The following is a 25,059-nucleotide window of genomic DNA, read 5'->3' as shown; positions in this document are numbered from 1 at the left end:
AACCTTTCTGGGAGGATTTTCTGGAATCTCTGACTGCTCTGTGGAGCTCTGCTCCTGTTCTCTATGAAATACAACCCCAATGACTGAGGCTCTGATATTCCACTGTTCCCAGCCCCCATTAATGGCTGTGGCTGTGCCCAGAGCCCTGTTGGGCTCAGGGATGTTTTGGGGTCAGCACCAGGAGCCCACAGTGTGCTCTGCATGTCCTGGATGTGCCTTTTAATGACTGTGCCAGGCTCACAGGAAGTTTTTAGGGTCTCACCTGAGGTTTTGAGGTCTGACCTGTTCCTCCTGCCAGGGAATATTTTCCTCAAACAGAAATGAGATCACCCAGCTCCCTTTTTTTTGAGTACAAACTTCCCTGTTTGCAGAACATTTAAAAAGTGCTGCTTGTAGTTTGCTCCCCCAGAGCTGTGGCTGTGTGTGGCACTTTGTTATTCCTGTGACACTCCAGAGATTATTCCAGACTGAAAACAGGGATCAGAGAGGGCAAATCCATCTCTTTTTCCTCGAGGTTCTGCACAGCTCAGCTGCAGGAACCTCCTGGGGTCAGATGTGAGTGTGTTGGAATTGCTGCACCCAGATTTTTTGGTGGCTTTGGGTGCTCAGGATGCTCGTGCTGTGTTTGGGGGGCACATCCAGGTGCTGCTTTCCTTTTCCTTTCCATCCTTCTCCTTCCCCAGGAGCCTTGAGCAGTGTGGTTTTCACTCAGCTCCTCCAGGATCAGTCAGAGCAGCTCCTCTCTTGAAATGCTTCAGCTGATTTCATCCATCACTGCAAAGGAGCTGTTCTTGTCCAATTCCAGCTGATTTCATCCATCACTGCAAAGGAGCTGTTCTTGTCCAATTCCAGCTGATTTCATCCATCACTGCAAAGGAGCTGTTTTTGCCACGGTGTCGGAGCTCGTGGCTCAGCAATATTTGGGGTTTTTTTGAGCCTGTGGAAGCACCAGCTCTGGTGCCAATCTGATTCTCAGTGTCAGAGGATGAAAAAATAATTCAGGATGTGTTGAGAGCAGCTGTTGTGTGGGCCCAGGAGGACAATGGGATGCTCTGCCTTTATTGCAGAAAGGGTTGGATTAAAACGAAGGTGGGAAATGAGTCTGTGGGTCTCAGTTTTACCCTGCAGTGGGATGGGGGAGTTTGTGCAGGGAAAGGAGCAAGGAAAGCCAATAGTGATTGTGATAATGGGGATATTTTGTGACTGTTCTGTCACTTATCCCCCTGCTTATTAAATATTACATTTTATTAGTGATAATAAGCATGAGAGATGCACCCTGGCATTGAAATTTTTCTGCTGTGTTGGTTCTTTGTCCTGGGAACTGCTGAGGGTGATGAGAACAAACCTGAGCTCAGCTCTGGAGGGACCTGAGCACCCCTGGAGCCTTCACTGAATATACCCATTTTTAATTCGATTTTAAAGGTAATTTCTGATCCGGAGTGAGGTTTTGAGTCCTCATCCCTGTGCTGGAGATGTTCTAAACCAAAGTTAGCATCCATTACAGGAGCAGCTCCTTCCATCCAGGGAGATTTATTTGTGGCTAAGGGTGAAAATTACATCAATTTTAAGAGGGATTAGAGAGTTTAAATTAATGAGACACAGCAAGGATTAGGGAGATGAAAATTAAAGGTGTGTGCAGAAGGGATAGCTGCCTCCAGCTCACATCTGCTGGGCTTTGAGGGAAGGAAATCCTCTGCAATCATTTGCTTCTTTCTCTCGAGTGCTCTCATCTGATGTGGAGGAAAGTTCAAGGTCTGCATTTCTTGGTTAAAATCTCATTTTGTGTTTACCCCATTGCTGTAGAGCACTTAATCCAGCACTTAATTCTGCTTTTTTTTTTTTTTTTTTTTTTTTTTTTTTCCTGTGCTGAGCTCAGCAGCTGCATTGGAGCAATAGCAAATAAACTGTAAATAAACAGATAATCAAGATCATTGAGGGGTTTTTTTCCAAGTGAAAGGTTTCCCTGCATTGTTACCATGTAAACACTGCTCTTATTAATTTGCATGGATAGAATGAATGTGTGCACAGCTTTAAATAATGTATTAAAAAGAATTGAGCAGGGCTTAGACAACACTGTGCAATTAATCTTCTCTGCTTTGCTGGGAATCACACAGGCCATTCCTAAAAGCTTGTTGGCCCAGTTCCCCATCTGTCCTCTCAGTTTCCACAACCCCGAATCTCATCTCTGGGGTTTTCCTTCATTTTAAAATTTATTTATTTATTTATATTTTAAAATATTTATTTATTTTTTATTATTTTTATTTTTTTTTAATTTTTAATTTATTTTATTTTATTTTTATTTTTTAATTTTTTTATTTTATTTTATTATTTTTCCCTCACAGTTCTCAACTTGCTGTTGTCAGGATCCCTGTTGGAGCAGCATTAATTTGTGTTGCACCGTGAATATTCACATTTTCTTTAGGCTTCCTTACCACAATGAGAGTTGTGTTAACACTGAGGTTTGTTATTTTTTTCACTTTGATTTTTTTCCTCTTAGATTTCAGTTAAGAATCACTTAATGCTGATTTTCCCTTCCATTCCCCATGCAGAGTGACACTGGTTTTTTTTGCCAAAAACCACCTCAGAAAGGGCTTTTCCTGAATTAAAGGCACAGAATTGGTGCTGCTGTGGTGACACTGAGTGGGCACAGAGGTGACAGTCACCTGGAGATGGGACAGGGTTGTTTTATTTGCCTACATAGAGACATTTAAAAGGATCTGCAGGAATTAAAATGTTCTATTTGTGCAGTGACTGTATAAACAGCACGTCAGCAGGAGGAAAGGCAATTTCTGGGAATCTCTGTTGAGATTGCACTGCAGGAAAATCACCAAAATCCCATGGGATTGCAGGAGAATTCCTGTGTGCTCTGGGGGGTTCAGGGGGCTCAGTGTAGGGAGGGAAGTTTGGCACAGGCTGGAGCAAAGGGGGAAGGAAGAGCTCAGGAGGGGCTTTTATTGAATTAAAGGCACAGAATTGGTGCTGCTGTGGTGACACTGAGTGGGCAGAGAGGTGGGCACAGGTTTGTTTGCTTTGCCTACATAGAGACATTTACATTTAAAAGGATGTGCAGGGATTAAAATGTTCTGTTTGTGCAGTGGTTGTATAAACAGCACATCAGCAGGAGGAAAGGCCATTTCTGGGAATCTCTGTTGAGATTGCACTGCAGGAAAATCACCAAAATCCCATGGGAATCCCATGGACAGCCCTGTGTGCTCTGGGGGGTTCAGGGGGTTCAGTGTAGGGAGGAAAGTTTGACACAGGCTGGAGCAAAGGGAGATCCTGCAGGAGAAAAAAAAAGAAATAAGTTTGAGTTGTAAAACTCTCTCTCATTGTCATCTCCCTGTGCTAAGGAAGCCTAAAGCAAATGTGAATATTCACCGTGCAACAAAAACAAATAACATTATTAACAACAATGCTGCTCTAACAGGGGTTCTGACAACAGCAAGGTGAGAACTGTGAGGGGGAAAAAAAAAAAAAGAAGAAAAAAAAAAAGAAAAAAAAAAAAAAAAAAAAAAAAAAAAAAAGAAAGAAAAAAAAGACATTTCCTGAGTTGACATTTCCCTGCAGCAGGGAAGGCACTGCTGAGTCCAGGGCAGTCTGACAGATGGAGCCTTAAGTGCAGATCAAGGCTGAGCTGGCAAATGGATTCCCCTGGCTTTGTTTGGTTCTGGATAAATCCCAGGGAGCAGCTCAGAGGGGCTGGGGGTGCCCAGGGCTGGCTCTGGGGATGTGGATTCACCATTGGTTTTCCGTCCTGGGCTCATCATCAGCCTTGGAAATGAAGGAGAAAAGTGCCACAGCAATGCTGAAATAAAATAAATTTTATTAAAATAAAGAAATAAATAAAATAAATACAGCTGCTGCTCTGATCTCAACTCTAGGAAGGATTTCTCAGAGATTTTATATTTAATTTTCCTCTTCAGGCCAGGTCTCTGAGCTGCAGTGATGGGGTGAGTGCTCTGTCTGCCCCAGGAGGATGAAATGATGGCTCAGCCAGTGGGGAAATGGGAATAACTGACATTTTTCTGACAAATAAATCCCATCCATGTGTTGATGAGGTTTTGGGGTTTGTTATATTTTAATTATCATCAGGACAGCAAAAGGAGAGGAGTTAAACAACCCCTTGGTGTTTGTGGTGGGTTTTGGGAGTGGCTGAGATTCCAGAGGGGCTGTTTAAAATAAATCAGGTGGGGCCTGGTGGTGGTTTGGGGCATTTTTTGGTGCTGTTTGTGTCTCCCCCATTGGCCATGAGGAGTTTTGGGAGGCAGGTGAAGGGGATTTATGAAATCTCCCTGAGAACAAATGTGGCACCTCCAGCAGAACTTTTCTCTGCCCTTAAAAAACCAGAAAAAAGCCTCTCAGAAATGCCCTGTGTGCAGCAAAACTCACCTGGTGCTAGAGGAGGAATTTCAGACTTAACTCCTTATGTAATTAATTTCTTTTTGTTCCCATCCCTCCTCCTTTTTCATGTATTTAATTGAAAAAAAACAACAACTCAGAGCCCCTTGCAGGAGGAGCCTCAGTGTCTTTACTGGCACTTTTGTGGCATTTTTGGTGTAAAAACCTGTTTGCTTTTGCAGCAGATCTGTTAAGGAGGGACTGTGCAGTGTCCTGGACATGCCTGAAAAAGTGCAGGAAAATAATTGGTGTGGGAAATGATGTGGCTTGTGGGGGAACCCTGAGCTGCAGAAGAGTTGCTTTTATGAAATCGGGGAACTGCAGAGCACAATTAGCTGTCATTAATTTTGTCGAATAGAAAATATGTTCCGTTTATTGTACAATCAGGAGCCAGGCTTGAACGGGTTTAAATAGATGAAATCTAAATTATACTGACAGTCCATTAAACAGCAGCAGCCAAAAAAAAAAAAAAAAGAAAAAAAAAAAAAAAAAAAAAATTAAAGGAAATGGATTCACTACGACACCAGTTTATAATAAAATCATTTGCCAAATAAGAAGTGCAGCCCAGGCACTGGGAATTCTCCTGCGAGCTCGAGATGAGCACAGTAAATTGGTTTGAAGCATTTATTGCAGAGCAGGGCTCGGAGCCTCCCCTGTTCCCTGACAAGGAGCCAGCAGTGCTGCCTGAAATCTGCTCAGCGGGAGGAGACACTGAAAGATCACACTGGCAATTTGTTTGTTGTCAGCCATCTGGGGGGGAAAAGAGAGAGGAGAGAGCTCAGCTCTCCCTTACCTGTCACTGGGAATTTTTGTTGGGATTTCAGAGCATTTGTGTTTGGCATTCCCAGGGCTCTCCTGGCTGTGTTTGTCACTGAGCCACGGGGCCAAACCTGCTGTGCTGCTGCTGCTGGGGGTTTGTCTCCCTTCCTGACCTTTGTTTGCAGAGGGTTTGGCAGTTTTCCTGCTCTTGGAATGGAGGCAAGTTCAGATTTCAGCCTTTAGGACTGGCTGAGCTCTGCAGGCAGCAGGTTGGGATCCTCTGGAAGGGTCACTGATGGTCTGAGTGCTGGTACTCAGCTCCCAAAATCCCACTGAGCTGTTTTTGGGATTGAACTGCAGCCACTGCCAGGACCTGGGTGTCCCTCTGCCCCTGGAGAGCAGCTCCTGGAGGAGGATCCAGGATTTCTTGGAGGAGGATCCAGGATTTCTTGGAGGAGGATCCAGGATTTCTTGGAGGAGGATCCAGGATTTCTTGGAGGAGGATCCAGGATTTCTTGGAGGAGGATCCAGGATTTCTTGGAGGAGAATCCAGGATTTCCTGGAGGAGAATCCAGGATTTCCTGGAGGAGAATCCAGGATTTCCTGGAGGAGAATCCAGGATTTCTTGGAGGAGAATCCAGGATTTCCTGCTCATCTTCCCCAGGGCTGGCACTGGGACCACTGAGCCCTTGAATCCCAGCGTGGAGCAGAGGAAATATCCCTTAATTCAGGAATTTAAACACCCCACAGCCTGAGCTGAGGGTTTTGACGTGTCTGTACAAAACATGCAAAAACTGAACTGGTAAAACCTGGTGGAGGAGGGATTTGAGGATAATTCCTTGACAAAAAGCCTTTCAAGGAATATTTTCCCTGTGGAAGTGTGTGCACAGAGCCTGTGCCTTTGTTCCCTGGGATGATGGAAGTGTTGACTCATTAGGTGAAACATGAAAGGATTCTAATCGTGGAGGTGGTTGTTACAAAAACAGAGTTTAAGCTGCTCAAGGTTCAGAAAATGGAGCTGGTTTGGGTTTGTGGTTTTATTATTATTTTGGGGTTTTTTTATTATTTTATTTTTATTTTTATTTTATTTAATTTTTAATTTTTTTATTTTTTAAATTTTTAAAAATTTTTTATTTTTATTTTTATTTTTAAATTTTTATTTTTATTTTTTAATTTTTTTTAATTTTTTAATTTTAATTTTTATTTTTACTTTTTATTTTTTAAATTATTTTTATTTTTATTTTTTAATTATTTTTATTTTTTAATATTTTTTTTAATTTTTATTTTTTTTCTAAGGGAATTTTTTTTTTTTTTAATGTCCACGCATGGAAGCTCTAATTTTAAAAGCAGCTTTTAGTGTGGGAATATTAATGGAACCCTGCAGAAGTAGGGCACATCTGGTGGATATCACAAGCCCAAAGGCAGAATGACTCTGTTCCATGTGTCAGGGAAATGCTTCATCTCCACTGGGACTTTCTGACACGGAATGGGGAATGAGCAATGCAGGGTATCCACTCAGCATTTCCTCACTCTTGTCCTCCAAAGATTATGGAAAAAAACCCTTTTATTTTTAATTTTTGCTTTATTTTTGTCTCCTAAACCAAGACATCTCGTTTCGCTTTATTCTTGTCCCTAAACCAAGACATCTTGTTAATTTTCTTTTTCCTTTTGGAGCTGGTTTGTCACTGCTGAACTCAGATTTAACAAATCAGGTGCGGAACTGTCCCAGGATGTTTCCTGGGGGGGAATTTGCATTTCCATTTCCCATTTCCCCTGTGCTCCCTCCCTCCCTCCATCCTGGCAGCTTTCCTGGTAAATAGGGAACGTGTGAGGGTGGCTGTCCTTCAGCAAAATAAATCAAATTACACTTGACTGGAGCTGTGTAAAGCCTGTGCAGCCAGAGAGAGCTGAAATTGTTCCAGGAGTGTGTGGTCAGTGGAAAAAAAGAAAAAAAAGCCACAGTGGCACATCCCAGCGTGCTGAGGGTGAGGAAAGGGCCACTCTGCAGCTTTTCAGTGCCATAAATCTGATCTGTGCAGCTTTGTTGCGTGTTAGAGAAATGATAATTCAGTTTTCCTTTCCTTGGGTCCCGGTGGAGGCTGTTTGGATTTCTGGCAAAGGAAGGAATTGCTCTTTATGGCCAGTTTTGAGAGGCTGATGTGAGTGAGTGTCTCTGGAAATATTCTCCTTTTCTGGGGAGGCATTTTGGAGTTTCTATCATCCCCAGCGTTGCTGTGCACCTGAATAAACTTGTTTTTCTGATCTGCCCGGCCTGTCTTGCTTTGGAGAGTCGTAACTGGATGTCATCAGTGTTTTAGGGGCTGGCAGGGAGCCAGCAGTGCCTCCCTCAAACACAGCCCAGAGGCAGTTTTTATCTGTCCCCAGGAGGTGCCACATCCCCTCACCGTGTGCCAGGCATTGCACAGGGTGCTGGGCTCTTTGCTCTGCGAAAATGAGGCTTTGCACAGCCCAGATACAAGGGGAAAAAAAAAATAAAAATCCTGCAGGTTGTGGTGTTTTTGTGTCTGAAATCTCACAACTTTTCCTACATGGTACCCCCAAAATCCCTGCAGATGGAGCAGGGTGGGGATGGATGGGGATGGGTGGGGATGGATGGTGCAGGATGGGGATGGTGGAGCAGGAGGGGGATTTATGTCTCAGGATGGTTGAGAAGGATGTGGATTTATAGCTCAGGATGGATGGTGCAAGATGGGGATGGATGGAGCAGGATGGTGGAGAAAGATGATGGGGATTTATGTCTCAGGATGGTTCAGGATGAGGATGGATGGCTCAGGATGATGGAGCAGGATGGGGATGGATGGTGCAGGATGTGGATTTATGGCTCAGGATGATGGAGCAGGATGGGGATGGTGGAGCAGGATGGAGGAGCAGGTTGGGAGTGGATGGCTCAGGATGTGGATTTATGGCTCAGGATGGGGATTTTTGGCTCAGGATGGAGGAGCAGGATGGGAATGGATGGCTCAGGATGGGGATTTATGGCTCAGGATGGAGGAGCAGGATCAGGATAGAAGGTTCAGGATGGTGGAGCAGGTTGAGGATGGATGGCTCAGGAGGGAGGAGCAGGATGATGGGGATTTATGGCTCAGGATGGGGATTAATGGTTCAGGACGGTGGAGCAGGATGTGGATTTATGGCTCAGGATGATGGAGCAGGAGGGGATGGATGGCTCAGGATGGTGGAGTAGGATGGAGTTGGATGGTTCAGGATGGTGGAGCAGGATGGGGATTTATGTCTCAGGATGGTGGAGTTGGATGGTTCAGGATGGTGGAGCAGGGTGGCTCAGGATGGTTCAGGATGGCTCAGGATGGTGGAGCAGGATAGAGATAGAAAGTTCAGGATGGATGGCTCAAGATGGGGATGGTGGAGCAGGATGTGGATTTGTGGCTCAGGATGGTGGAGCAGGATGGTTCAGGAGGGGGATGGATGGTTCAGGATGGAGATTTTTGGGTCAGTATGGGGATGGACGGTTCAGGATGTGGATTTATGGCTCAGGATGGTGGAGCAGGATCAGGATAGAAGGTTCAGGATGGTGGAGCAGGATGGGATGGATGGCTCAGGATGGAGATAGAAGGTTCAGGATGTGGAGCAGGGTGGGGATAGAAGGCTCAGGATGGAATGGATGGTTCAGGATGTGGATTTATGGCTCAGCTCATGGAGTGAGTGCCTGCAGCCTTGTAAAGTTCCATCATCAGCCAAGGAAACCTGGGATAACAGGGCTGTGGGAAAACCTGGATGTTGTGAACTTGCTGGAGCTCCCAAATGAGCTGGATCGAACCAAAACACGTCTTACAAAACCCTGAAATTCAAAAGATTTCCTGTAAAAATCCATAAAAGCTGATGGAAAATCCCTCATGGGACAGCGATGTTTATTGTCTCTCCTGTATTTTGAGCAGCAATTCCTTATCTCTGTGTGTGAGAGGGGACACCAGGACTGTCCTTTCAATATTTGCCTGGCTTTGGGCTTGTCCTCTCTGTGTTTTCAGCAGGCTGAGTGTGAGTTTGCTGAGTCCCAAGGTCAGGATCATTAATCAGGCACTTCTCTCTGCCCCATCCTGCCGTGTTTTCATTCCGAGGGCGTTGCTTTTGTTGTAGCTCTTGCCAAAAGACTGTTTTGAATACAAGGAGACCTTCTGTTCCAGCAGCCTTGGAGAGCCCAGTTGTCAAAAGCAAACAGAAATAATTACTGTGTTTCTGTCTTGTCAAATGTAATTGGAGAAAGCGCAGGCCTTCCCCGAGGTAAATCTAATTTAAGTTTTGCTGTGTTTCATCTGTGATTGGTTGCCTTGGTTTTCTTCACCATTAGAAGAGAAAATATGTTGGTGCTGGGTTCTTAATGGCACGAGAAATCTGATTACTTTCCTCTCTTATTTTGGTCTGGTTCACAGGCTGTGACCTGGTCATTGTTATTAACTCAATCCAGAAATTCTTTTCTTTTTTTTTTTTTTGTTTTCCTGGCAAAACGTCTTTCCAAATCAAAGTTAATTTTCCCGCAGTTAATTCCCTTATTTATCATCACAAATAGTCGCTATTTTTAGACCCCACTCTGAATAAATTACACCACGTACAAACGACACGGTGGTTTCTTTCAAAGTTGTGAATTTGAATTTATCCTGGTTTTTTATTTATTTTTTTAAATCCTGTTCTCTCTTGGAGGCACAGAAGTTAATGGCCATTATTGTAAAATCTTGTGTTTTCAAAGATTGCGTTTATATCGAAAGCCGGCGGCCGAACACGCCCTATTTCATCTGCAGCATTCAAGACTTCAAACTGGTAAGGAACATTTTCACATCTTCCTCCTTCCCCCAATCTCCAGAGTTGGGTGGGGATAATTCTTATCTTGGATTCCCTTTGCTGTGAGTGAATTTTGACCCTCTGAACCAAAAATTGGGTTTTGTTAAACCCCATTTGTGGCTTTGGTGCAGCCTCAGTTCACTGGGGGAGTTCAGGTTGTGAGCCCTGCCCTGTCCAGGTGAACTTTGAGTTGAGTGTTTTCAGGAAATTGTGGCTCAGGCAGTTAAATTTTTTTCCTGGGAAGTTAAATTTGGCTGATTTGTGCATCCTAAGCTGACCATGTTGCAGGGACACCACACCAAGGTGACCATTTAATCAGGAAAAATAGAAAATATCATTGAAGAACCTGTTAGCACTTCATGCTTGAGCAGTGAAAAGTCAGGGAGCTGAGCAGGAACAAATCAGAGCTGTTTTTGTTTCTGGCTCTGCCCTCCTGAGAGGTTCCTGCTGCTGCCTGGGCGCAGCTTTGGCACCTGGCAGAGCTTTGTGACAGGAGGTTTGGGGATTTCTGGGGATGTTTTACTGCTGCTCCTGCTTGTTATTGCTTTATTGAAGTGCTGAGTGCATGATAAACTCTCCTTATCAATGTATTGTCTGCACACATAGATCACCACAGGCTCTTGCCATCAGGATAAACCAATAAAACTTCTTTTCCCCCTTTTCCCCCCTTTTTTCCCCCTTTTTTCCCCCTTTTTTCCCCCTTTTTTCCCCCTTTTTTCCCCCTTTTTTCCCCCTTTTTTCCCCCTTTTTTTCCCCCTTTTTTCCCCCTTTTTTCCCCCTTTTTTCCCCCTTTTTTCCCCCTTTTTTCCCCCTTTTTTCCCCCTTTTTTCCCCCTTTTTTCCCCCTTTTTTCCCCCTTTTTTCCCCCTTTTTTCCCCCTTTTTTCCCCCTTTTTTCCCCCTTTTTTCCCCCCTTTTTCCCCCTTTTTCCCCCCTTTTCTCCCCCTTTTCTCCCCCTTTTCTCCCCCTTTTCTCCCCCTTTTCTCCCCCTTTTCTCCCCCTTTTCTCCCCCTTTTCTCCCCCTTTTCTCCCCCTTTTCTCCCCCTTTTCTCCCCCTTTTCTCCCCCTTTTCTCCCCCTTTTCTCCCCCTTTTCTCCCCCTTTTCTCCCCCTTTTCTCCCCCTTTTTCCTCTTCTTTTTCCCCCTTTTCCTTCTTCCCACTTGTGGGCTCATTCCCTCTTTCCTCCCCTTCTCCCTCCCCCTTTTTTTAGGGGTGTTTTTTAGGGATTTGTGGTGTTTTTAGGGATTTGTGGTGTTTTTTAGGGATTTTAGCGATCTGTGGTGTGCAGGTTCTGGCTCTTGGGTGGAATCACCCTGGGATGGTTCTGGGCACTCAGAGTTGCATTAATTGCTCAGGAAATGAACAAAACTCTCATCACTTGGGCTGGACCGAGCTCTTTTTGCAGGACTGTGGGAAGTGAATTGCAGCTTTAGTACCTTTAGATGTTTTTAAAGTGGTTTTTCTCTGCTGTTTTCAGCAGAGGACTTGGCACAAGGGCAATTCTGTTTAATTCCTGACATGGAAACGCTGTCTCAGTTCTGTGTTTGCTTTTGCCTGGCTCAGAGTTCTCCAATTTCTCCGTTAATTTAATTTTTTTTCTTACTGACATAGTGCATAAAGGGGAACCTTGTACAAATGACAAAACCAAAAAGCTCTTGATGCTGATTATACCAGCAAAAATAAATCCCCAGTGTGTGTGTGGCTGTTGATTTTCCTGGCGGGGGAAAAGGGAGGATGAGCAGTGGAAAAGGACACTTGATTTCTCTTCTAGTGTGAGATACCAACAGGAAAACAGCCTTGTTTTGCCTTCAGCTAAATATGTCAAGTGAAGCAAGAAAGTTAAAGTCAACAGCTTTGAAATGTCGCCTGCTAATTAAATACATTATCATGTTGCTTGTCACAAAATAAAAGTTTTTTTTTGGCTGAGTGTGTGAGCCAAACCTCGTGCTTCCCCTGGTTCTGGGTGTAATCTGGGCACAGGGGTTGATTGGGGGGTGTTTTACTGATAAAAACAGGAATAAAAAGTTGTATTTTTTTAAAAAATGAGAGGGAGTTCGATGTGATCCTCTCGTGTTTCATCCTGCAGGTGGGAGGTGCTGAGGTTGGGACTAAATTGCCTCTGAATTTCATTCAGGGTATTTAATTTGTGCTTCCAGTAAGATCTGAAATCACAACTGGATGATTTTCTATTTATTGCTGAACTAGAAACTGGGTTCTAAGAAGCCTGGCAGTCTGGTTTAGCATCCCAGCTCCCTCCACTGCTGCAGGGGCAGGTGTTAAATATGTTAAATACGTTAAATATCATTCCAGAGCAGCTTTGCACTCCGCTGTCCCAACGCTGTGAGTTTGCAGAAAGCAGCAGCTGTTTTCCCTGCGCCTCCTCTCAGGGTTCAGCAGCTCTGGCAGGTGAATGTGCTCTGTGCTGTGCATTGCTTTATCCTTCCATCACACCTTTTCTCTCGGCATTGAGATGAATCAGTGCTAATCTGTGAGAAAACACCCCTAAAAACTGATTTTAGCTGGTTTTTTTTTTTTTTTCCTTTTGCTCTGCTGCACCCTCAGGACCTGAACTCGTGGAGTTTGGTCTTTCCAGTCTGAAAAACTTCACGCAAAAAAAAAAATAAATAAAATTCCATCGATTGTGGTGAAATCTCATCCACAAATCTGTGCTCTGGAGGTGATTGAAACCAAGGGGGGCTGTTTGTTGCTGAAGACATTGGGAAGAACAAACAGCTGGGAGCACATCTGGAGCGTGCCTGCCACGGGAAATACTGAAATTGGAGCTAATACTGAGTTTGCAGTCATTTAATTTATCTTATTTATTTATTTATTATTTAAACTTTTTAAAAATTTTTTATTTAATTTAATTTATCTTGTGCTCCTCAGGAATAAAAAAAAAGCACTTGGAGCACACTTGGAGTGCTGCCGTTTACACCAGTTCAAGTTCAGGGAAATGGCTTTGGATCTTTTTTTTTTGTGTTTGTGCCAGTGCATGAATATTTTATTTTATTTCATTTTTTCCCAGGTACTGAGAGCTCAGGGGAAGCTCCAGGGTTTTTTTCAGGTCAGCTTTACCATGCAGACAAGTGAAATGTGGGCTGCAGGATTGATCTGAGCAGGTTTTTCTGAATTTTGTGTCCCAGGCAGGCAGAGCTCCTCACTGATGACATAATTTCTGACAATTCCTTTTGCTCAAAGACAAGTTCCTGCTCAGCTGTTTGAGGGACTAAATTCATGCAAGTGTTAAAAGTGACTTTCTGAGAAGGTTGTCTTTGGTAAAAGGGAGCTGATGTAAATCATTGAACGCTCTCAAACCAAGTTTTATACAAATTTTTAGTAATTTTTCTGATTTGTAAGGTCCTTCTGCCAGTTTCTCCTGCATTTCTGGGTGATGGGGGCACACAGAACCCTCCTGTTTGCAGTGACTCTGTAAAGAATTGGCTGTGCTGATTCCCTGAATTGCTTTTAGTCATTTTTTCTGTTTGTAAAGTCCCATTGCCAGTTTCTTCTGCATTTCTGGGTGATGGGGGCACATAGAATCCTCCTATTTGCAATGTCTCTGTAAAGAATTGCCTGTGCTGATTCCCCTGGGGAATTTGTTTTATACAAATTCCCTGAATTGATTTTTAGTCATTTTTCTATTTCGCAAGGCCCCCCCTGCCAGTTTCTCCTGCATTTCTGGGTGATGGCAACACACAGAACCCTCTTGTTTGTAGTGACTCTGTGAAGAATTGCCTGTGCTGATTCCCTGAAAGGTTTTTAGTAATTTTTTCTGGTTTTTAAGGTTCTCTCTGGCAGTTTCTTCTGCATTTCTGGGTGATGGGGCACACAGAACCCTCTGGTTTGCAGTGACTCTGTAAAGAATTTGCTGTGCTGGTTCCCCTGGGGTAAATCCCTGTGCCCAGAGCAGGGGAGAGGCAGCACCTCTCATTCCCAGAACTCACAGAATTCCCAGAATGAATTCCCATTGCAGGAGGACTCTGCAGTCCCAGCCTCGGGCTCTGGCACTGGTGGGTTCCCTCCAGTGCCTCCAGTAATAAAAGGAAATTAATTTGAGTTCTGCACGAGGAGCTGAGTTGTTTCTGCTGCTGGAGCTGGGAGTGAATTAACACCTTGACTCCTTTAATGGAATTTATTAGTGGCTTCATTTGGTGAGGGTGGAATGCTGGGGTGGTTCCGTGGCCCAAGACAAATGGTGGAGGTTTAAAAACCACATTTCTTTATTTATTTCTCCTTTTCACACTCAAGAAAAGTTTGGCTTTTTTTTTTTTTTTCTTTTTTTTTCCTTTTTTTTTCTTTTTTTTTTTAATTTTTTTTTATTTTATTTTATTTTATTTTATTTTTTATTTTATTTTTATATTATTATTACCATTATTTATCTATTTATTTATTTATTTAATGTTATTTTTTTATTTGTATCCCTCTCCCAACTTTATTTTATTTTATTTTTTTATTATTGTTATCATTATTTATTTGTTTGTTTATTCATTTATTTATTTTATATTACTTTTTTATTTGTATCCCTCTCCCAACTTTATTTTATTTTATTTTTTAATTTTTATATTACTATTATTTTTATTTTATTTTATTTTATTTTATTTTATTTTATTTTATTTTATTTTATTTTATATAATTTTTTTTTCTTTGTATCCCTTTCCCAACTTTTCCTTGCAGGCAAACACATCCCATTTTATCCTCAGTGTAGTTATTTCTGATTTCAGTGTTTCCAATATCTGCCTATTTCCAGATGAACGGAGAGCGTCTTTCCAATCTTTGGATTTCGATTGGATTGAGGCCTGTGGAGCTGGTTTGGGGGATGTTTATTTAGCACTGATTTACATAGAAATACAAAATAAAAACCCTCTGCAGCCCCAGTGCTGCTAATTCAGCCTTTGACACCAGGACAGCCCAGATCTCCATTAGGAATTCCCTGTGTGGTGAGGTACAACCACAAATCTGCAAAAAAACAGCCAAAGTGCATTTTATTTCCTTTTTTTTTACAATTTCCCAGCCCAAAGATACTTTAATTTGCTGTTGGCCAAAGATACTTTAATTTTTTCCCTGCTATAAAAACCCCCACAAGGTGATATTTTAGCAGTGACTGTTCAAACTCTGAATTTGCAGAACAAACTGGGCCCTGATTGTTTTATCCTCCCAGCTCTTGGTGTGTCTTTGTTCAAAGGTAAAAAAAAACCCCAAAACCTCAGTGAGATGGTAAAGAAAAACGTGGCCTTTTGATATTTAAAAGGTGAAAAATCTATTTAAACTGTGTGTGATGGTTTGGAATAGCCCCCAGTGCTTGTTTTAATAGAAATGATAAATAGTGTGGCTGGTGCTGCAATTAGATCTGAGCTATAAATGACATTTAATGGCAAATGTCAGGCTGGGATCTTCATTTCAGTGTTGCACTCCTTTGGTACGAGGCTGAAAAACACCTTAATGGGATTTAATTGCAGGAACATCCATTCAGTGATCACTTAAATGCATTTGTGATCCCATTAGGGGGAGGCTCAGGAGGGTCCCTGGTAATTCTGGGTCAGCAGTTCCCTCTGGAGCTGCTGCTGTGGGAAGGCAAAAATAAAATAAAATAAAATAAAAATAAAAATAAAATAAAATAATAAAATAAAATAAAATTAAAATAAAATTAAAATAAAATTAAAATAAAATAATAAAATAAAATAAAAAAATAAAAAAATAAAATAAAATAAAATAATAAAATAAAATAAAACAAAATAAAAATAAAATCTGCAATCACAGTGGGGCTGGGCCAGGCAGGGATGGTGTGAGCAGAAAATAGTGTTTATTGTTTTATTTCTCAGGGTTTTTAATTAAAGGCTCTTAATGACTCTGGGGGTGTTTGTGCAGTGACAGGAGAGATGTGGGGCCTCACCTGGGATTTGGGGAATTGAAATGTGGATTTGGGAATTGATGTGAAATGTGGATTTGTGAAATGTATATTTGTGAAATATATATTTGTGAATTTATTGTGCAGTAGGACTCCTCTGCCCAGCCCCAGGTGTGACACCAGCACCTTCACCTGCACAGTTTACCTGGAATTCCAAATAAATGTGGGTTATTGATTTGGGATGTGGGTGGGGAAATAAACCCAGGAAACCTGGATGGGAAAAAAGGAAATGGGAGCAGAAAGAGCCCACAAAGGGATTAAATGAGGCACTAAGCAATGACCCATAACCTTTGTGGAAGATCTTATCATAGTTTTATTTTAAGGCAATCAGGTTTTAAGCATAACTGCCTTTCTAAAAAGTTTATTTAAACACACCCTGGGATGTGACTCCACCACCTCCCTGAGCAGACAATTCCAGCATCACTCTTCCTGTAAAAAACTTCCTTTTTTATCACTCTTTTTTTTTAATCACTCTTTCTTAAAAAAACTTTTATTCCTAATAACCCACCAGGCTCAAGGCAGCCTTTTGATGCTATTAATTGCATTTCCTTTGCCTCTACCCCCCACCAGCCTTTTTTAGTGCTGATTATTTAATTTCCTTTGTCTCTGTCCCTTCTCCAGGTCTGCCCCAATTCCTGCCTCATTTACAGCCCCAATTCCTGGTTTTTCCTTTGTCCCTTCCCCAATTCCTGCCCCATTTCCAGCCCCAATTCCTGGTTTTTCTGGAGCTCAGGGCTGTGTTTTTTCAGCAAGTCTGGCAATTCTGGTGCCAAAAACACCCACACTGGGAGACAACAGATGGAACCTGCTGAGCATCAGCTCTGGGGATGAGGAAATGCCACCAGAGAGGGTTTTGGGGAAGGTTCTGTCTCAGATTTATGGTTTTCTCTTGATGTTGGGAAAGGTGGGACAGGAAGGGCTGGTGGATGTGATTGTCTGGTGAGAAATATTAGAGATGTAAAAGCTGTGAGTGAAATAGAAATGAAATCCAGCTCTGAGATGTGATCATGGCAGGGAGGAAGACGGGAATGAGCTGGAGATGGGTGGAAGGACAGAAAACAAAAGGCCCCAAGGGTGCAGCCCCTCTCCACCCTGCCAAGGCATCAGGGAAAAGGGGGATGAGAAAAGTCTCTTTAGAGTTTAGAATACAGGATGATGTGGTGATAGAGCAGTTCTCATGGGCTGCAGGCAAAGTCTGTAGGGTTTGTATCTGGCGCCGGTTGGTCACTGGAAATTAGAATATTCAACACAAATGAGATAGAATGGATTGGAACAAGGTGCTCTTCTCTTCTCTTCTCTTCTCTTCTCTTCTCTTCTCTTCTCTTCTCTTCTCTTCTCTTCTCTTCTCTTCTCTTCTCTTCTCTTCTCTTCTCTTCTCTTCTCTTCTCTTCTCTTCTCTTCTCTTCTCTTCTCTTCTCTTCTCTTCTCTTCTCTTCTCTTCTCTTCTCTTCTCTTCTCTTCTCTTCTCTTCTCTTCTCTTCTCTTCTCTTCTCTTCTCTTCTCTTCTCTTCTCTTCTCTTCTCTTCTCTTCCCTTCCCTTCCCTTCCCTTCCCTTCCCTTCCCTTCCCTTCCCTTCCCTTCCCTTCCCTTCCCTTCCCTTCCCTTCCCTTCCCTTCCCTTCCCTTCCCTTCCCTTCCCTTCCCTTCCCTTCCCTTCCCTTCCCTTCCCTTCCCTTCCCTTCCCTTCCCTTCCCTTCCCTTCCCTTCCCTTCCCTTCCCTTCCCTTCCCTTCCCTTCCCTTCCCTTCCCTTCCCTTCCCTTCCCTTCCCTTCCCTTCCCTTCCCTTCCCTTCCCTGTTCTGCCCCTCTCATCCTCTCTTGCCTCTCCCCTCTTTCCCCCACTCTCTTGCTCACTCTCTTCTCCCCACTCTCACCCCATTTCTACCCCTTAATTCTCTTCCCCTCTCTCTCCCTCTCTCTTTGGGGTTCCCTCCAGCCCAGGCTGGTGGCTGAAGGCAAAGCCCTCTTTACCCACAACCCTTGCAATAAACCCACATATTTTAGAATATCTCAGCTCTGCAGAGTTCCCTCTCCCTGCCCTCCACAGATATTCCTACAACAGAGGATTATTCACATTATTGCTTTTATTTCACATCTCTGTTTTTACTGAACGCTGACAATGCTGCCCTGCTTTGCGAGGAGTAATTATGTGTCTGAATGAAATAATCGAGCTGCAAAAAAATAACATTCATTTGTAGTAATAACCTGTGCGTTTCCAGGCTGCCTTTGCTTGGCTTAGAAACAGCAGATTGGTTTTTTTTTCTTAATTAATTAACAAACTGCCTACAAAAAATGATACCCTGAGAAGGTGAAATCACACCTGCTGCTGCAGAGAGGGGAGAGGAATAATCCTTGCTGATCTCTGCTCATTTCCAGACAGGTTCATTTGTGTCTTCTCTCTGATTTTTAGTTATTTTTTCCCCACACAGTGAATCCGAGTGTTTATTTTTATTTTTTCTCTTCTTTTGCTATTGGTAAATGTCAGAATTGACTGAGAAAAAAACAGGTCTAGAGCAGGAATTGAGGTTTCATGATGGGAAAACCCTTGGAAAGGGAAGATATTTTGCTCCTTGTCCCTCTTTTGTTGTTGTTTTTTCTGGAATTGCTGCAATTCCCTGTCTCCAGCATTTGGCACTTTGACTATTGGTAAATGTCAGAATTGACTGAGAAAAAAACAGTTCTAGAGCAGGAATTTGATGTTTCATGGTGGAAAAACCGTTGGAAAGGGAAGATGTTCTGCTCCTTCTCCCTGTTTTGCTGTTTGTTCCCCTGGAATTGCTGCAATTCCCTGACTCCAGCATTGCCCATCTGTCACCTCCAGCATTTGGCACACTGACTATTGGTAAATGTCACAATTGACTGAGAATAAAAACAGTTCTAGAGCAGGAATTGAGGTTTCATGGTGGGAAAAGAGAAGATGTTCTGCTCCTTCTCCCTGTTTTGTTATTGTTTTTTTCTGGAATTGCTGCAATTCTCCGACTCCAGGGTTTCCCATCTGTCACCTCCAGCATTTGCCACGTTGTTTTCCAAAGCCACTCATGATTTAAAGTGGCTCTAAATGAGGGCGAGGAGTGAAATGCAGATTAAACCCCCCTGGGAGGATGTGCAGGACATCTGTGGGGTTTGCAGGGTTTGGGTTCCTCACCGCCCTGGGGACAGAACTGGAATTTAAATATCTGCTCTGGGGAGTTCCAGGGAAAACAGGCACCTTGGAATAATCACAAACTCTCTGGAAATCAGGACATTCCTGCTTTTTTAAATAGAACTTGCAGCATTATTTTATTTTATTTTTTTCCCCTTCTATTTTAAACAGAAGTTGACCAGCTGCTTGTGAAGGGAGATGCTTTAATCCATTTACAGATCCCGTTTAATTCTCGTTCAACATCCAAACCTGATTTGTGCCGTTGAAAAGGAACAAAACCCAAAACAAAACCCAAAATGTCAGTGAGAACAAAACCCCCAAACGAGCAATTTTTGTGAGCGCTGCAGCAAAAGAACAATATTTTCATTAAAGGGGAGAAATGTGGTTTTTTTGGATCATTTTTGAGCTGACAGAAATCTAAACTTTTCATAAATGCAGATTTCTGCAAGCTTGGATTTGGTTTGTGAGTGTCTGCAGCTTTTCACATGTAAAAGGTGTAAAAAAAAGGGGAGTAAAATAAAAAAAATCACACTTTAGGGGGTGGGAGACCCTTCTTTTGTGTGCACAGGGTTTGAAAATAAAGAATTTTTGCCACAGAAGTTGATGCTTTGACACCTCTGAGCACAGTCTGCTTTAGAAGTGACACAAGTATTTAGAGAGTTTTGGCTGACAAAATAGCAAGTCTAGGAATTCCTGTGCCACGAGAGGATGGAAATGTGAAAAAGGGAGACTCTGACAGACGTTTTTTGTATTTTTAGCAGAAGATTGAAGCTTCAGGTTAAACCCCCCAGAGTTGTGTGTGGTGGGGAAAGCAAAGAGCTTTGTCAGGGTGCAGGTGTTGAATTAATTGGACAAAAATGGCCAAAAGTGGTAAAAAAAGATATTTAGGAAAGAGATCAGCTCATCCCCCATGAAATAAAACCCCAGAAAAACCCAGAACTCACAACCCAGCCCCGAGTTCATCATTTTCAGGGACTTTTCTGTGAACAGTCCTTTGCACATCTCACTGGAAATGATGTTTTTGTTGCTGCTCTGTCCATGTGTGTGAATGGTTTATGGAACAAAAAAAGTGGAGTTTTTGTCCCCTCAGCTGGGAAACACAAAGAGAATTTGCAGGGAAATGGGAGGTTGGTGTTTCCCATCATTGCTGCAGAGCTGCACTAATAGAATTTCTGAACCCTTAGAGAGAGGGTAACAGATTATTTACTTGGAACTTTTTTTTGTCTTCAGCATTCAGAGAGGCTGCTCACAAAAGCTGAGCTGCTCAGAGCATCATTTCAGTCTGCAACCCCAATTTTTGAACAGCAGGAGCAGAAATCAGACAGAGCCGCTTCTCACTCGTTGTCCTTTTGATTTTTATTTATTTTATTATTTTTTTTTGGCTTTGATTACAAACGTGTGATGTAAAAAAAAAAAAAAAAGGCAGGCCAGGTCTGGGGATTCTGGATTTGGGGGATGCTGGAGTGGCTCAGTTTTCCTGGCACAATGCTGCCACTGGCAGTGGTTTGTTGGTATTACACGGGCTCTGCTCAGGAAATAATAATATTTTTTTTACTATTTTTTCTCCCCCCCTCAGCAAGGTTTGAATATTGTTAATTCAGCAGAAAAAGCTCCAACAGTCCAGAGACAATGGAACCTCCCAGGCCAGTTAAATTCAGTGATGTTTGAGGAGAACCTTCAGAGGATTTCAGCCCAGAGTTAAAAAACAAGGCTGCAGTTGCCTCATGCCAAAAGAATGTTCCTTTTCCCTTCAGGCTTTTGTTTCTCCAAGTGTTTTGGAGCAGCAGGAGAATTGCAGAGCCAGGGGTTTGGAGATAAACTTGAGCGACTTGAGCTAAAAATGCTCTTTAAGTGGCGTTTCTGCTTCTCTTTCCTTCCAAGAAGGAACAAATTGGTGGGTGGAAAAAATGGAAAAAAAAAAAAAAAAAAAAAAAAAAAAAAAAAAAAAAAAAAAAAAAAAAAAAAAAGCATTTGGGGGGAAAGAGAGTTTTGTGTAAATTTTGCTGTGAGGTTGATGAGCAGCCAGAGCCTGTAATTACTGTGATTGAAGTGCAGGATCTTATTCTTTTGTGTAATAAAGAACGTCTATGATTATGTCTGGATCCATCTGTCCTTTGGAGGGAGAAAAAAAATCTATTATCTCTCGGTTTCCACTGCTAAAAATGCTTGTTACTGTGGGGTTTATTTTTTTTTTTTCATGTTTGGCCATAAATACTTCTTATTTGTTGAAATTATCAGGCTGCAGGAGGCCAAAAATCACAATTCCCTTCTGATCCCTGGGTTAATTAACAGGAGGGAGTGGATTGGGGATGGCTGGGCTGATCCAGGAGATTCTCCTGCCTTGAAATGAACCTGTCACCAGCACAGGCTGCAGAAATGCTTCTCCCCCTCTGGCTCTGACCCCTCAGGGGGGTTTTCTGGGAGGATTTGGGGGCTCTGGGCTGATTTCCCTGTCAGTAACACCCCGGGGTTGTTTTCCAGAGCAAGAGGGACCATCTGCTGATGAATGTGAAGTGGTACTACCGCCAGTCCGAGGTGCCCGACTCGGTGTACCAGCACCTGGTGCAGGACAGGCACAACGAGAACGGTGAGTGCCCTAATCCTGGCTTTGGTTCTAGTTCTGTCTGAGCCAGAACGGGGAGTGCCCTAATCCTGGGTTTAATTCCAGTTCTGACTGGGCCAGAACAGTGAGTGGGGTCTGTACAGCTTTAATTCCAGTTCTAAATGAGCCAGAACAGGGAGTGCCTAATCCTGGGTTTGGTTCCAGTTCTAACTGGGCCAGAATGGGGAGTACCTGAATCCTGGGTTTAATTCCAGTTCTAACTGGGCCAGAATGGGGAGTGCCCCAATCCTGGGTTTGTTTCCAGTTCTAACTGGGCCAGAGTGGGGAGTGGGCTCTGCACAGCTTTAGTTCCAGTTCTAACTGGGCCAGAACGGTGAGTGCCCCAATCCTGGCTTTGGTTCCAGTTCTAACTGAGCCAGAACAAGGAGTGGGGTCTGCAGGGCCAGCCCTGCCCTGCTCCTGCCCCAAATCCCAGTTCTAACTGGGCCAGAACGGTGAGTGGGGTCTGCAGAGCTTTAATTCCAATTCTAACTGAGCCAGAACAGGGAGTGCCCTAATCCCAGTTTTAGTCCCAGTTCTAACTGGGCCAGAATGGGGAGTGGACTCTGTACAGCTTTAATTCCAGTTTTAACTGGGCCAGAATGGGGAGTGGGGTCTGCAGAGCCAGCCCTGCCCTGCTCCTGCCCCAAATCCCAGTTCTAACAGAGCCAGAACGGTGAGTGGGCTCTGCACAGCTTTAGTTCCAGTTCTAACTGAGCCAGAACATTTCTGCCCAGGGTATGGAAGGTGTTAGAAAAGGGCTGTTGGTTTTTTACCTGCCTGGAGTCACTGCTGTGTGTCCTGGCCCTGTAATCAGGGACATTCCAGGTGTATTAGCACTAATAATTATTTATTAGTGGTAATGCCACAAGTGCTGGGCTTCTGACATTACCACTAATAAATAATTACTCATTATTTAATATTAATTATTAATTAATATTATTTTATGTACATATTATTATATCATAAATAAAACCAACAGCAGCAGCAGCAACAACAACAACAACAATAATAATAATTACTATTACTACTATTATTATTATTATTATTATTTCCTTGAGAGAGGATAGAAAATCAAAATAACCCCGTGTCCTTGGTGGGCCTCCTGAACACTGCACTGACAATAACTGAGCACCAAATTATCTGCAGAAATTGGGGCTCTCCTCTTTTTTATTTGTGATCCTGCTGCAATTCCATGAGAACTGATTCTTTCCCAGTCATTCTCCCACCCCTGAATATTCACTCTGATCAATATTGCAGCGAGGGATGGAACTCAAACACTCAGAGCTGATTTTCCCCCTTTTTCTCTTTGCAAAAACTCAGTGTGATCTTGGGTTCCCCATGAGCAGGAGAGACTTTGGTACCTCTCCCCGTGTCATTTATCTCCTCCCTCCAGGGAAAACGTAACATTTGCTTCTGTTCTTCCCAGGAAATTTCCTTGAGGCAACTGTTAAAAATTCTGGAGATGCTCCAAGGTGAACCGTGATGATAAAAGTTGATGATTGAAATTTTGGAACTTTGTTTTGCCTGGCAGAACAAAGTTGAGCCCACGTTTCCCCTTTTAAAGGACATTTTTTTGTGTTTGCTTTTAGCAAAAGCCCCACAAATTTTTAACATTTCTGGGATTAATTTATTTGAAACTTGTAACAAGGAGATTACAGGCACAATGTAAAAAAAGTGGTTTTGATGGCACAGTTGCTTTTTAAAATGCAGCTTCCTGTGTGTGAGGAGAAGAATTTTTTTTGTGTCTTCCTCAAAGGGATTAGAAAAGAAGTCATGGAAAAAAATTGTCTTCCAGTTCTTTGTTAACACTCAGAATTTTCTGTGTTTCAACACGAATATCAATATTTACCTCAAAGCCAGAGCACTACGGAGGATTTTGTTGAAGAATTTGACATTAAATATCCACAGGAAGCAATAACTTATCCTGAAAAAACAGAACAAATTAATTTCCTTGGTTCCTTTCACCCGGGAGTGACTGTTCCCAGTGGTCCAGATGTGTCACCCTTAAAAGCTTTTTTCCTTCAGAATTCCTGGGGGAATTGATGGATAAGAATAGATCTGATGTTCTTATTTTGCCTTGGGAAGGCTGAGCTGGAACAGAGACTGGACAGAGAATAAAGGAGATAATTATTGAAAAGTCTTAAAGGACACACCTTGGGCAGGACAAGAGCCTGGCCTGGGCTACACTCAAAGAGGACCCAAAATGGGCACAAAATGGACATAAAATGGGCACAAAATGGACAAATGGTCATGAATTCTCACACTTTTATAAGTTTTGGTCCATTTGCATTTTGGGGTTTAATTGTCCAATTCCAGCCCCAGGTGATGAGGTCCCATCCTTGTTGTTTTCTCCCTTGTTTGTGCTTTTGGGGCTGAAAACTTGTCCCAGTTGTCCTTGGTGCCCATCAGGAAAAGGATTTGCTGTGTGCAGAGCTGAGTGACACTGACTGTGAGCTCAGAGCTGCCCCCCTGGGCACCACAGAGCCTGAAACACAGCAAAGCTCAAACTCAGGGCATCACTCTCACATTAATTCTCCCATCCCACCCTCCACTGACCATGAGAGCAGTGTGCTTGTCACTGGGAGTGACCTGAGAAACATCCTGGGGCTGGGACCTGCCAGGGGCAGTGTCCAGGGGCAGAGCTGGCCCAGGGGAGTGTCAGAGCTGTGTGTGTGACCCCAGGGCTGTGTTTGTGACCCCAGGGCTGTGTGTGTGACCCCAGGGCTGTGTGTGTGGCCCCAGTGCAGTGTCAGGGCAGTGTTGGTGACCCCAGGGCAGTGTTGGTGACCCCAGGGCAGTGTCAGCACTGTGTGTGTGACTCCAGTGCAGTGTCAGGACTGTGTTGGTGACCCCAGGGCTGTTTTGATGACCCCAGTGCAGTGTCAGGACTGTGTTTGTGACCCCAGGGCTGTGTGTGTGGCCCCAGTGCAGTGTCAGGGCCGTGTTGGTGACCCCAGGGCAGTGTCAGGGCTGTGTTTTGATCCCAGTGCAGTGTCAGGGCCGTGTTGGTGACCCCAGGGCAGTGTCAGGGCTGTGTTGGTGACCCCAGTGCAGTGTCAGGGCTGTGTTTTGATCCCAGTGCAGTGTCAGGACTGTTTTGATGATCCCAGTGCAGTGTCAGGACTGTGTTTTCTCCCCTGTGCAGATTCAGGGCTGTGTTTGTGATCCCAGTGCAGTCTCAGGGCTGTGTGTGTGACCCCAGGACAGTCTCAGGACTGTGTTTTGATCCCAGTGCAGTGTCAGGACTGTGTGTGATCCCAGGACTGTGTTGGTGACCCCAGGGCTGTTTTGATGACCCCAGTGCAGTGTCAGGACTGTGTTTTCTCCCCTGTGCAGACTCAGGCCGGGAGCTGGTGATCACAGACCCGGTGATCAAGAACCGCGAGCTCTTCATCTCCGACTACGTGGACACGTATCACGCTGCTGCCCTCAGGTCAGCACG

At 43.4% G+C, this 25,059-nt stretch overlaps 1 protein-coding gene across 6 annotated transcripts in view; it reads left to right on the top strand.

Annotated features, from left to right (window-relative positions):
• The window catches only part of RERE (arginine-glutamic acid dipeptide repeats), a 168,961-nt gene that overhangs the window by 58,956 nt on the left and 84,946 nt on the right, over positions 1–25,059 (top strand). For all 6 annotated transcript variants that reach the window (XM_083876821.1, XM_083876819.1, XM_083876820.1 and 3 more), the window contains 3 exons: positions 9,878–9,948; positions 21,494–21,599; positions 24,954–25,050. In XM_083876821.1, the coding sequence (XP_083732947.1) occupies positions 9,878–9,948; positions 21,494–21,599; positions 24,954–25,050 (274 nt within the window). The remainder of the gene's footprint in view (positions 1–9,877; positions 9,949–21,493; positions 21,600–24,953; positions 25,051–25,059) is intronic.

This window comes from Zosterops lateralis (assembly GCF_965231275.1).
Source record: "Zosterops lateralis genome assembly, chromosome: 22".
NCBI classification, from domain to species: domain Eukaryota; kingdom Metazoa; phylum Chordata; class Aves; order Passeriformes; family Zosteropidae; genus Zosterops; species Zosterops lateralis.
This window is presented reverse-complemented; position numbering and strand designations above follow the sequence as displayed.